At 44.2% G+C, this 13,869-nt stretch overlaps 1 protein-coding gene across 1 annotated transcript in view; it reads right to left on the bottom strand.

Annotated features, from left to right (window-relative positions):
- The window catches only part of LOC130294606 (phospholipid-transporting ATPase IC-like), a 92,686-nt gene that overhangs the window by 16,919 nt on the left and 61,898 nt on the right, over positions 1–13,869 (bottom strand). The window contains exons 14-22 of the mRNA XM_056544720.1: positions 13,823–13,866; positions 11,773–11,929; positions 8,817–9,008; positions 7,674–7,786; positions 7,129–7,293; positions 5,229–5,340; positions 5,043–5,118; positions 3,358–3,484; positions 2,074–2,362 (exon numbers count right to left, since the gene is read on the bottom strand). Of these exons, the coding sequence (XP_056400695.1) occupies positions 2,074–2,362; positions 3,358–3,484; positions 5,043–5,118; positions 5,229–5,340; positions 7,129–7,293; positions 7,674–7,786; positions 8,817–9,008; positions 11,773–11,929; positions 13,823–13,866 (1,275 nt within the window). The remainder of the gene's footprint in view (positions 1–2,073; positions 2,363–3,357; positions 3,485–5,042; positions 5,119–5,228; positions 5,341–7,128; positions 7,294–7,673; positions 7,787–8,816; positions 9,009–11,772; positions 11,930–13,822; positions 13,867–13,869) is intronic.

Raw genomic sequence — 13,869 nt, 5'->3', positions numbered from 1 at the left:
TGACATCATCTGAAGCCATACAGGGGAGAATTTCCTCCCTCACTCTGCTACACACAACCCAGAGCACTTCAGTGTGAGATGAGCTATGATTGGCTAAGGCTGCACACACACCCCTCAGCACTCCAGACTGCATTTCCTGATTTTGGACTTCTGCCAGGCCAGCAGAAGTCCAAAGTCTGTGCAAGAGATGGGGGGAAATGTTCTCTGGACAAGTAGAGAGACACCTAGTGGCAGCTTTTTTTAAACACAAATAAAACATACAGTAGATAACTTCATTTTATACAAAGTGTATTAGAAATATTTTTTATTTACCATAAGGAGTGCAATAGCAAAAATTAGTTTTAATGAGAGTGCCCATTTTCCTGCATTTTTTTTGGTTTGGCAGTTCTTTCGGATTCAATATTTTTTTCGTTATTCGGCAATATAAGGACACTAACTTTTGGGATAGAATCGGTATTCGCACTTATGTGTTATTCGGATGGATTCATTATCATTGGTAATTTTTGGCTGGTGTTTTTTGGTGTTTGCAGTGATTTTTGTGGTTTTTGATTGCAGAAGAAAATGTCTGGTATAAGAGGGACTGTGTCTGTGGTGGTAGAGAGAGAGGATGGTGAGCATGTGCGTGAAAGTGTGCGTGAGCATGAAGGCATGCAGCCTCCCTGTCTGGAATAGAGGAAGGATCGTCAGGGATAAGCTGATTGGCTAAGAAGTAACATGTGACAATGAACTCTGCCCTCCTGAAAGACCACTCAAATATAACGAAAGACAAAAAAATACAAACATATTTGTTATTTGGATTTCATCTTTCGTTAATATTTCATCGATTTTAAAATTTTTTTGGACTGGATTGGCAATTTTTTTTTCAGACTATCACTGAAATATACACTCCAAATATACGAAAACAATAAAATTTGTACGGAAACGATTTTGTTACGTAACGAACTGCACATGTCTACCTCCTGGGTCTAACGCAAGATCTGTAACAGGGCCCCTGGCGATCACGTGCCATGTATAATACTGGCATCTTGAGAACAAGTTCCCGGTAAGTATCCAGCTTCCAGTAGAAAATTAATAAAAACATATACTTTAATAGATCCATGTTAAAATTACACAAAAAAAACTTGCATGCCTCAGAAAACACATAGTGAAAATGCCGACACGTTTCGAACTACCATGCAGCTCTTAATCATGGGCACGATTAAGAGCTATACGCTAGCTTGAAACACGCCCGAGTTTCACTATGTGTTTTTAGTGACATGTCAGTTTTGTATGGTAATTTTAACATGAAGCTATTAAAGTATACGTTTTAATTTGTTTTCTACTGGAAGTTGGATACTCAATGTGCACTTGTTCTCAAGAATCATCACAGGGAATATGGGCCTGGACTGATATTCTGATGCCTGTTCGCATTGGTGGTGAGCTGACTTGTGTTTTTGTGTTGTTTTTTGATCTTCATATGGGGTTGAGGGACCTTTAGGCGCCCACTGGTACTAGTTTTAAACCATTGTTGTCCCTTCGGGTGACTTAGCACTAGTATCTAGGTGTGACTGCAACATCTGCACCAACTTCTGCTAAAATCCTAGTGTGCCTAGGGGTACTCCGGTGGAAAACATTTTTTTTTTAATTTTTTTAAAATCAACTGTTGCCATAAAGTTAAACAGATTTCTAAATTACTTTTATTTAAAAAATCTTAATCCTTCCAGTAATTATCAGTTGCTGTATACTACAGAGGAAGTTCTTTTCTGTCTGACCGACCACAGTGCTCTCTGCTGACACCTCTGTCCATATCAGGAGTTGTCCAGAGCAGCATTGGTTTGCTATGGGGATTTGCTCCTACACTGGACAATTCCTGACATGGACAGAGGTGTCAGCAGAGAGCACTGTGGTCAGACTGGAAAGAACTACACAACTTCCTCTGGATTATACAGCAGCTGATAAGTACTGGAAGGATTACATTTTTTAAATAGAAGTAATTTACAAATCTGTTTAACTTTCTGGCCCCAGTTGATTAAATAAAATAAATCTTTTTCCTCCTGAATGTAAATCACCTTTGCCTACTCACTTGACTCTTACTTTTTATCATGCTGACGTCATTTGCACCATCACCGATGGACAAGGTGACAGCCTTCTTGTACTTCTTGACCAAATCAACAACCATGGCTTTCTGTTTTGGAGTCACCCTACAGCAGATGACAGATTTACACTCGCAGGCCAGGTCCACAAAGTTCTTCTGTCTTAGTTCCTTTAAGGCGTTAGTTTTGCTCCTCTCCTGCAGGTCCTGCTGTGTCTGTGCTTGTGTCTTTGGGAACTTCAGCTTCAGACGTCTTTTCTTTCTTTTCTTCTTTTCAAGTAAGATCTCATTCTGTTATTTTATTAGGAAAGAAGTCATATGACGAAATTTAACAAAAGTATGGTGACAAATCCATAGGTTTGTTAACTGTTACTATCAAAGTGTGTATAATGATTACAGTGCTCCCTCAAGTTACAATAGGAATTGGTACTGGGCCGACCATTGTATGTTGTTGAGACCAGAACTCTATGGAATCCTGGTAATTGGTTCTAAAGGCACCAAAATATCATCAAAAAATAGGAAAAAGTGAGAATTAAAGAAAAATAAGTACCGTAGATAACTAATAGAGATAAAGCAAATCCTTAAATATAAAAATAAGAAAGATCTGCTGGGAGCTGTAAATTACTGTCTATTTCAGTGTTTCCCAAGCAGGGAGCCTCTAGCTGTTGCAAAACTACAACTCCCAGCATGCTCGGACAGCCTTTGGCTGTCCGGGCATGCTGGGAGTTGTAGTTTTGCAACAGCTGGGGGCACCCTGCTTGGGAAACACTGGTCTATGTAGAGGACAGGAGCTTCTTTGCGGTCCTGTACAGTACACGCAATGTCCTAAAAAAAAAGTAACATGGAGTTGCCCTCACCTGGTGTCCCAAGGAGCAGCTAACCCTGGTACAGGTAAAGAGTACAGAACATGTAATACCTCCCTGTACTGTAGGGGGCGCTACCAGACACCAGTTTGTGCATACGCTTCAGTAATACAGGGGTTTTACCAGTGAATGCCGATTCTGATTGGTCAATTCTTCCGGCCATTGACACGTTTCACAGATCTGGAAGGTCTGTACATTGTATGTTGAGTCTGGTTTCAACTTACAATGGTCCAGAAAAGACCATTGTATGTTGAAACTATTTTATGTTGAGGCCATTGTAAGTTGAGGGACCACTGTATCTGGTGTATCATCAATATGATACGGCTGGCATTTACAGATATATCTATCTATATGTAAGTGCCAGCTATATGAAGTGTTTATAATTCTCAATTTAGATATTACCTATAGGTTTCCTCCACTTACCAGCCATGATCCGGTAATGATTAATGTCCGTTTTTTATTAGCCTCTACATTGAGATCACTGATCTTATTCCGTTCTCTTCGGTTCTTGCTAGATTTGTAGAGATCAATTCTTTTTTGTATTAGGCTGCTGTATGAACAGATTAAGGGTATATATAAGAATACTCACAAAAATAAACAATGCACCCAGATAGCTGGCAAACTTGGCATGCAGATATGTCTCAAACAGATATGTAAATAATTACAGGTGTTTAGACACTGAGTTCTGCCACAAGAGGGTGTAAAAAAAAGAGAGGCTCTTAGAGGCTACTTTTGGATAGTGTGCCTGCTAGACATGCCTCTACAATGCACTCAAAGACATTTTGCCCAGATGACAGACTTTAAGATGCATTATTAAACCCCTAATGATGTGTGCAGTCCATCTGGACATCCCACCGAGAAACAGTCACATGATCTCAGTCTGCAGAATGCAGGGATGCATTAAATGCAGGCATGGCAGGACGTCCAGGTGGACTGTGTTACGACAGAGGAGAAGTGGATCCGCTGAAGCTGTGTGGATGATGGTGTGGGCCGAACCAGGGCGCGGATTCTAAGGTGCTGCTGGTATTCACCAGAGCCCGCCGCAAAGAGGGATGCATTGCTGCGGCAGGCGGCACCCAGGTCGCTACCCCTGATACGACTCGTCCACACAGGCAGCCGAGGTGTAACGTGACACAGGTTAGGATGAGGCTACACAAAGTCAGGACAGGCAGGAGGTCAGGGCTGGCGGCACTGTAGCAAGGTCAGGTCACAAAGCAAGAGGTCAGAAGGCAGGCGGCACAGAAGCAAGGTCGGGATACGTAGCAATGGGGTCAGATACACGGCAAGGCAAGACACAAAGTGAATGCTTTCTATAAGGCTGAAATGTCACAAAGATCCGGCAAGGGTCAAAAGGAATAGCTTATACTTATAGGGTCATGGAGCAGCAAGAACCAATTAAGTGTGTACTGGCCCTTTAAATTTCACAGAGCCGGCGCACGCGTGCCCTAGTAGGCGGCAAGCAGAAAGAACAGAGGAGACACAGGGAAGGTAACAAGCAGAGGCCCGGGTGTGATCGCTTAGCGGGATGCGAATCACAGACTGGGCCGGGCAGCAGAGAAGGAGTGCGTCCGCGGCAAGCATGTCTGACAGCAGCGTGACTCCTAACAGACTGCACACGTCATCAGGGGGTTAGCTTGTCAGGGGAGACAAGAAGCCAAGCCCCCTGTGAATAGCTGTTGTCTCAAGCCAAACAGGATCCCGGGAAAGACTCCAGACGACAGTTATCCCTACTGCAGTGGAGTACTTAACCTGGGGGGGCATAGAAATACAAAAAATAGTGGAAGATCCACCCCTGAGAGGTAAAACAAGTAAAATGTACTACATAACTTTGCATCAGGGCATGATACTTAGAAGTAAAAAAACATAATTACCTAGAATACTACTTTAGTGGGGCTGAACATGACAAAGATTCTCTTTTTGGTGCTACTTGATCCTCTGCCCTCTAAGGCCCAGTTGTGTGACCCCAAGATTATTTATTTTGATACATTTCTTTTAGTGTCCAAGTATTCCATACCTGTCAGGTCCATTAATACTGGATTAGAGGACTTTTCATACACCTATAGATATAAATATCGCCCCTTATTTAATGTATTATTTTCTGGACTTACTTGACCTCTTCTCCATAGGTGATAACTGATTCATCTGTTAGGAGTTTACATGCAAATCCAATATTTTCAGCAGTCTCTGAAATATATTACACATAAATGATAAGTATTAAGATTTCCCTCTGTTTTATCACAAGACAACCTTGTGTTCTAGTGGGATCATGTGCTGCCAAGTGCAGCCACACTTACCTTTCTTGTCTCCTGTCAGGACCCAGATCTTTATGTCTGCTTTAGCTAACATATAAATCGTCTGAGGTACACCGTCCTGCAACTTGTCTTCAATAGCTGTGGCTCCCAACAACTACAAAAACACATTAAAAAGAGCATTAACCACCACAAATTCAAGTAGTTCTAAGTATAGAGCTGCAGCATAGAATCTGTGGGTCATATCTAAAAGACGTTGGTATTTTGGGTGTGAGCGTGGTGGCAAAATAATGCAATTTTTAGGTAATGCTGCAGTTGTTCCATCACCCTTTTTCATCAATGAAGAACCACTGATCATCTAATGGCAGAAGCCCATGGCTATTGGGTGAAACGGAGGTTAGATGGAATTTTATATGGCACCTATTCTAATGTATAAGCAACCATATAATGCTTACATGTGTCAAAATGAGTGCTACTTTGTTCTCTGTTCTTTATATTTACCTGCTGTCATATGACACAAGAAAATAGAAAAAAACACAGGATGTTCCTTGTGGTATGGCGGTGGGGTGTAAGGTGCAAGGCAGATATAGTTACCCTAGAGGCAGATGGTATTAACTCCTTGTGTTCGTGACGCCAGGGCGTGGTTTAGCCTATAACCACCCGAAGGTATACCACTGGATCCTGGGCTAGGCACGGGGGCAATGAAGACACTGACACTAAGTTACGGACAACGGTAGCTTTACTGAGGGTAGACAGTTGGAACAGTCTATGCAGTACAGCCAGGACCCAAGGAGGTGACCAGTGACACAGAGACCTCGCAGGCTTGCTGGGACTTGTAGTTGGACGGGAGAATTTAGTGCAGGCCATGCTGGGTAGACAGATGGCTTGACTTGACTGACAGGACAGTGACTTGAGCTTACTTGCACTTGACTTGTGGCTGCAGGACTTGAGGCCTCCACTACTCTGGACACACACTCTAGGCACGACTTGACTGGACCTTAGCAGGAAGCAAGAGAGAGAATCTAGCTCCACCAAGGCCTTATATAGGGGAGACTAGCAGGGAGCCCATAGGTCACCTTTAGGGTCAGCTGGTCACTGGTACCTCCTGGGTAACAATCACATGGTACATTTTATTAAAGGCATAACTCATCTTTTAATATACACCAAATATATGTGGTGGTGGGGTGTGGGGTGCAGGGCAGATGTTGTTACCCTAGGGGCAGATGGCATTAACCCCTTGTATTTGTGATGCCAGGGCGTGGTTTAGCCTATAACCACCCGAAAGTATACCGCTGGATCCTGGGCTAGGCAAGGGGGCAATAAAGACTCCGAAGCCAAGTTAAGGACAACGGTACCTTTACTGAGGGTAGACAGATGGTAAAGTCTATACAGTTCAGCCAGGGCCCAAGGAGGTGACCAGTGATGCAGAGACCTTAAGGGCTTGCTGGGACTTGACAACTGAATGCAGACCACGCTGACTTGACAGATGACAGGGACTGACTTGACATGACTCATAAAGCTGTGACTTTATCTTACATGACTTCATGGTGGCTGCAGGACTGGACTTTGAGGTCTCCAACTCTCTTGACACACACACTAGGCACGACTGCACTGGACCTCAGCAGGAGGCAAGAGAGAGAAGCTCCACCCAGAGCTTATATAACCACTTTACATAAAATGTGTTGGCAGATAAGAGCCATTCGGCCAATCTAGTCTGCCCAATGTCCTGAATACTAATAATAGACCCTGGCTATATGATATAAAGGATAGCCTTATGCCTATACCATGCATAATGGAATTTGGCACATTGTGCCAAATATATTGAAAAAAATCTAGGTAAGTAACCAAATCTTACCATTTGTAGCCTTCTTCACTGTCCATTAAATGTACATAATGCCGGTACCGACATTAGTTTCTGCTACTGACTTTGGGTCAGGTCACTTACCACTAGGTCATTTTCGATCTCTTCATACACTTTATCCAGAGCTTCTTCCCGGTCGCTTATGGCCACACTGGCTTGTTGGTATTTTTTATTCCATTTCTCAAAGTCTTCCTGGCTGATGTCCTTGTAGCAAAGACACAGGGTCCTGAGAGTCTCATTGGCAAATACCTAATACCAAAAGTAAAGGCAAACTCAATGGGACTAGTACAGGTTATAATGTAGAATCCATTATGAAAAACTTTGAATAATAATGCAAAGCTGGCCTCAGTTCCAACAAGGCCACCGTCACAAACAAGATGGCCACCACTAAGCTACGTGGGGAACTATCAGTTGTGTTATTGAAATCCCCCATGCTCAGTCATCTGCAAATGGCCAGAGCAAGTATTGTCTTAGGTCCCACCAACATAGACAACTGGAGGAAGGCAGAAGAAAATATGCAGGCCCGGAATTAGCAGTTGGGTTGGAGCCACAGTTCAAAATGGTTTCTCTATCCCTCATGTTCATTACTGGTCCATCTGGGCCATTTCTATCATATCATGTGTACTTACATCCAAAGCATTCTGAGTCTCCTCTTTTATAGGGTTGTCTCGATGTAGACGATGGTATATGACCGTGTCTGCTCCTTTGCAGTAAAGTCTTATTTTTCCTCTGGGATCCCGAACTGAAATTAAACAGAATTTTACAATTTTGGATACAAAAGCATAGACAGTTGAGCATTGTTCTTCTCTTCATATTAAAGTAGTAATCTCCCCTATACTTGGGACAAACTATGGGGCGCCAAACATGCGCCAACATTTTTACATCATTTTCTGCTTATTTTTGGAAATGTGGATCCCCATTTATGCATATGAATGGGGATCCACATGAATGCATATACAAATTCACAATAAAAAGGGAAAAAACTAGAAATAATAGTTTAGGAGGCCCTATATGTCAATTGTTAAATTTATGCAATCCTGGTTTTCGTAAAGGGGACCTAAACATGCCCTAAGTTGCCAGCAATGTGCCCAGGTCAATCTTATTATTTTTGGGGGTTTTGTCTTGCATAACTAAAAAAAATAACATTTGTGGGGAAAATTAGAAATAAAACAAAACACAATTTAGCTACTATTGGCAATTTTTTTTATGCTTAAAATTGCCTTACTCCTACCCTGTGATCGCTGATGTTCACCATTAGCGGTGACTGCCCAGTAGTCAGTACCCACTATGAAGCATGCGCAGCTCCTGCGCTCACTTCATAGACAGTAAACATGCCACAACAAATGTGTGCCAATTACCAGGCAGTAGCGCCATTTATGACGCGGGTCCCCTAGAGGTTAAGTCAGAGAACAGCTAAGAACAAAGCAAAAATGTTCATATTTGTGCATTTAAAAAAAAAAAGTTAAATGGTCAAAAGTCAAATGGTACAGTTCACAATCATCTGGTGTCTCAGTTTGGATGCCGGATGATTGGACTCGCCAGACTGGCGCAGGCAGGGGAATATATCTTGCGATCACAAACAATGGACACCAGATGATGCATAACTGATGCCAACTGATGCACTTCTGGCATCAGTTATGGCAATTTTCACCAGAGCCGGATGCCGCATATATGTAACTCTAGCCTAAGCTCTTAGAAGGCAAGGAGAAAAAAAAATTAAAATTGTCTGGTCTGGATAGATTTCTTATGCAGCAATGCAGCATTCGCTTTACCTATTACAGACATGCGTTTTCTATCACTGTTGAAGTCAAGGATCGCCAGTCGCTCATAGGTCACTTCTTTCCCAAGTTCACTGATGGTGATAGTGCTTTGGGTCCTTGAAAGAAAGACAAATCCAAAATTCCTGGCGGCTGTTACCAGGGCGCCTTCATCCGGAGAGGCGGCTTCATAGCACAGTTCTCTTCCTACAGGTAAATGTAAAAGGGACATATATAGGTTACCTTAGTAATGATCTTCCCATTCTCCTTGCATTTATCCAAACATTTTTAGATCTACTGTATGACTATGGATCATGTAGGCAGCAGCCAGACAAGACAACCATTAAAGGGTTCTCACACAACATGCTACCCATCCATATTACCTAATAATGACATTATGAAGGGGATATCCTCTACTATGTTGTCTCCAGTTCACCCCAATACCCTTCTTTGGTCTTCACCCCCCCCCCCCCCCCCCCAGGCCTCCCCACATCCTCTTCTGGGCCCAATATCATTTTCTCGCTGTGTTCAGGATTATTGTTCCAGACGGTTTGGGCTTTCTTCTTCCTTTTCTCCTTTACAGTCCTTTCTCTATCATCCTGACGTTCTCCCGGGCTTAAGCTCAGGTATGGTTTGGAAATTGGGCTCCAAGGGGCTTTTTTGCTGGGCAGATGTGGAGAATCCTCTTTCTCGTTCCCTTTTGTCTTTTGCTCAATTGACTACCCGTTGGGACCTCCCTTCCTCTGAGGAAATCCACTACAATCAGCTTCGCCATTATTTCTCCTCCAAACAGAGGTCCCTCCCCACGAGTTTTGAGCGGCTGTGTAGTGGTGGGCCTCAGACTAAGGGACTCCTCTCTAGTATTTACTCTATTTTGCTCTCCCCCCCCCCAGACGGCCCCTCCGTCCGACCATTACATGAGTCATTGGGGAGAGGCCCTTAATGTATCTCTTACGCTCCCTCAGTGGCGGATAATTTGGGAAACGGGCCTCCAAGGCATCCATATGCATAGCATACAAGGAGACACAACTTAAAATGCTTATGGGCTGGTATTATACTCTAGTCCTGTTGAATAAATTGAATCCTGATATCACTCCCCAATGCTGGCGTTGTGGAGTCGGTTTAGGCACTTTCTTTCATATATTTTGGTCATGCCCGGGTATTACAGCCTATTGGATGATGGTTCAGAGGCTCCTTACTGCTGTTTTGGGCATCTTGGTCCCCTTGGACCCTTTAGTCTATCTTTTGTTCCTGTCGAGTAGGGTCCTTCTGAAGAAGCCATTTAAGCTCTTTTTGCATGTAGCCCTGGCTGCCTGGTGCACAGAGCCCTGCTTGTCCTCAGTATACGGATCCTCACTTGTCCTCAGTGGTACAGAGCCCTGCTTGTCCTCAGTGTACAGAGCCCTGCTTGTCCTCAGTGTACAGAGACCTGCTTGTCCTCAGTGTACAGAGCCCTGCTTGGTTCTCAGTGTACAGGGCCCGAGCCCCACTTGTTCTCAGTGTACAGAGCCCTGCTTGTCCTCAGTGTACAGAGCCCTGCTTGTCCTCAGTGTACATGGCCCGCTTGTCCTCATTGTACAGAGCCCTGCTTGTCCTCAGTGCAAAAAGGCCTGCTTGTCCTTAGTGTACAGAGCCCTGCTTGTCTTCAATGTACAGGGCCCGCTTGTCCTCAATATACAGGGCCCGCTTGTCCTCAGTGTACAGGGCCCTGCTTGTCCTCAGTGTACAGAGCCCCGCTTTTCCTCGGTGGAACTGTCCAGAGCAGGAGAAATTCCCCATAGCAAACATATGCTGCTCTGGACATTTCCTAAAATGGACAGAGGTGTCAGCAGAGAGCACTGTGGTTGTTACAGAAAAGAAGTCCAAAAAGAAAAGAATTTCCTCTGTAGTATACAGCCGCTAATAAGTACTGGAAGGATTAAACATTTTTAATAGGTCACGCTGTCACGCCCCCTCCCATAGGCTTGCATTGAGGGGGCGGAGCCGGGACATCACTATGCTCCGTCCCCGTGATCGCCAGGGTGATTCTAACAGGGTGGGGCGTGGAAGATCGCGGGGGTCCCGCCACTGGGGTCCCCCGTGATCTTCCACGCCCCACCCTTTGGATAGGGGATAAGATGTCTTAGCGCCGGAGTACCCCTTTAAAAACAAAGTTTTCCACCGGAGTACCCTTTTTAAGGTGAGTGGAGGCTGGCGCCAAGTTGTACTGGGGATCACAGACAGAGAACCCAAGTTGGCACTAAAAGGAGGAGGATAGTTCAGTGTTTTTAAGTGCTTGGTGTAGTTAAGGTGATTGGCATTACCATCCCTCAGTACACCATAGCCTCAAGCGCACTGCACCCCCTATTCCTTTCTATGGCAAATATTCATATACATACTGGGCGGGAATGGGGCAGGACAGAGGTGTGGCCAGGGGTGGAGTTTTGCTGGGGGCCCTTGCTTTATTTGGTACGGGGGCCCTGAGTGGTGTCAGTCCGCCCCTGTCCATTACCAGTTATAATAGTGTGTACAAGACCAAGTGTATAACAGCGTATTTCTCTAGATCTTGAAAAGGGTTTCCGTCATATATAAATATCATTTGTAAAGAATAAAATGACATCAACAGGTTACAAGTGAGGAACCAAACATCACCTAGACAAGACTGCCCCCTAACAAGACCAGATTTTATGTGACAGATTTTCAGTCTGTTTTATGCATAGTGGCCATTCTTTTTTTGAGAAGACAACCTGCATGTTTTAATGTAATTTTGACTGGTCTTCTCAAAGAGGTTTTACTGTATTAATCTTAGATTGATCTCCTCATTGCTGTTATTCATTAGATAAATGTTCCCCTACAAAGCGGCCATATTGAAAGCAACCATTCTGAATGCATCTGAAATGTAGGCCATGGTTTTGACTTTCTAGGCCCCTTGAAATTTACTTGCAATTCCCTTAGGAGAAACAACAATGAATGGACAGTCATTCGTACTCACCTTCTTTTGTGTCCACCATCACTGTGTGGCACAGAGCGAGTAATCGAAAAAACTGCTGAACATTTGGATCATTTCCAAACCGTATTTGTTGAATTAAACTCATGTCATTGTATGTAAAGTTGGGATCTGCTAAAGAATTCCAGCTGAAGTCCACGTTCTAAGAAGAAATGCATCAACAACATGAAAGAGCTAAAGAGTAATGCAACCAGGTGAGTACATTTGCCAATACTTAACCAATTTTTACCAAGTTTTCTTTGTATTGTTTGGACCATTAAAGGGGAACTGACAGCTGTTGCAGCCGAAAAACATTAAGTATAAGGGTCTGCTGCTAATATGCTGATGCTGTATACCGAGATCTTCACTTGTTTTTTTTTTTTTCCTTGTGCCCTGTAGATTGTACCCCCTAGCTGTGGATTGTGTCTTTCTGCGTGACCATTAATTGACCTACTCTGGACTACTCCCCTTAATCTCGACTGCTCCCCTTTCTCTGGACTACCCCTCTTACTCTAGCCTACTCTCCTTACTGTAGACTACCCCCATTACTCCTGCCTATTCACCTTATTCTGGACTACTTCCCTTATTCTGGACTTCCCCCCATACTCTAGCCTACTCACCTTATTCTGGACTACTCCCTATACTGTGGACTTCTTCCCTGACTCTGGATTACTCCTCTTACTCTGGACATCTCCCCGACCCTGGATTACTCCCCTTATTCTGGACACCTCTCTTGACTCTGGATTACTCCCCTTACTCTTGACTACTCCCCTTTCTCTGGACTACCCCTCTTACTCTAGCCTACCCCTCTTACTGTAGACTACCCCCATTACTCCTGCCTATTCATCTTATTCTGGACTTCCCCCCCTTACTCTAGCCTACTCACCTTATTCTGGACTACTCCCTATACTGTGGACTTCTTCCCTGACTCTGGACTACTCCTCTAACTCTGGACATCTCCCCGACCCTGGATTACTCTCCTAACTCTGGACTACTCCGCTTAATTCTCTGGATTGTGTTTTATTTGTGCTCTCACCATAAAACCTCAGTGCTATTCTCCTAACTCTCACTATGTTGATTGTGCAAAAGTCCCTAATGGGTGAACCCTGTCACAAATTCTAACTAAGTTCCACCCATCAAAAGAACAACAGAGCCATGACCTCTTTATATAAATTATATCAGATATTCTTTATACTTGTCAATACCTCTAAGACCAACAGATCTCAAAATTGGATGAGAAAGTTGTACAACTAAATTATTATCAGAATTACCAGAAAAGATAATAAATTACAGTTGGGCTCTTAAAGGGGTACTCCGCCCCTAGACATCTTATCCCCTATTCAAAGGATAGGGGATAAGATGTCAGATCGCCGGGGTCCCGCTGCTGGGGACCCTGGGGATCGCTGCTGCAGCACCCCGCTATCATTACTGCGCAGAGCGAGATCGCTCTGCACATAATGACGGGCAATACAGGGGCCGGAGCATCGTTACGTCACGGCTCCGCCCCTCGTGACGTCACGGCCAGCCCCCCGTCAATACAAGTCTATGGGAGGGGGCGTGGCGGTCGTCACGCCCCCTGCCATAGACTTGCATTAAGGGGACGGGCCGTGATGTCATGAGGGGCGGGGCCATGACGTCACGCTGCTCCGGCCCCTGTATCGCCCGTCATTACGCAGAGAGCGAACTCGCTCTGCGCAGTAAGGATAGCAGGGTGCCGCAGTGGTGATCCCCGGGGTCGCCGGCAGCGGGACCGCGGCGTTCTGACATCTTATCCCCTATCCTTTGGATAGGGGATAAGATGCCAGGGGCGGAGTACCCCTTTAACAAATGGACTATGAAGAAAATAGTGCATATATAATATAAAACAAAAGTATAGAAAATATATGTACATAACCTCTATAAGACTTTTATAGCAAACTTTACTCTAGTTCAATTGTTCTCGGCCTGTGGCTCAGATGTCGCAAAACTACATGCAGAGCATCCTGGGAGTTATAGTTTTCAACAGATGGAAAGCAACAGGTTGTTTTTTAGCTGACATAAATTTGTGAATACTGACCTCTGTAGTACTAATCTTTTTCTCAACCATTTTCTTTTGATCACCTG

Source organism: Hyla sarda, chromosome 1 (genome assembly GCF_029499605.1).
Source record: "Hyla sarda isolate aHylSar1 chromosome 1, aHylSar1.hap1, whole genome shotgun sequence".
In the NCBI taxonomy this organism is placed as follows: domain Eukaryota; kingdom Metazoa; phylum Chordata; class Amphibia; order Anura; family Hylidae; genus Hyla; species Hyla sarda.
The sequence above is the reverse complement of the archived record's forward strand: the minus strand, read 5'-3'. Positions and strand labels throughout refer to the sequence as shown.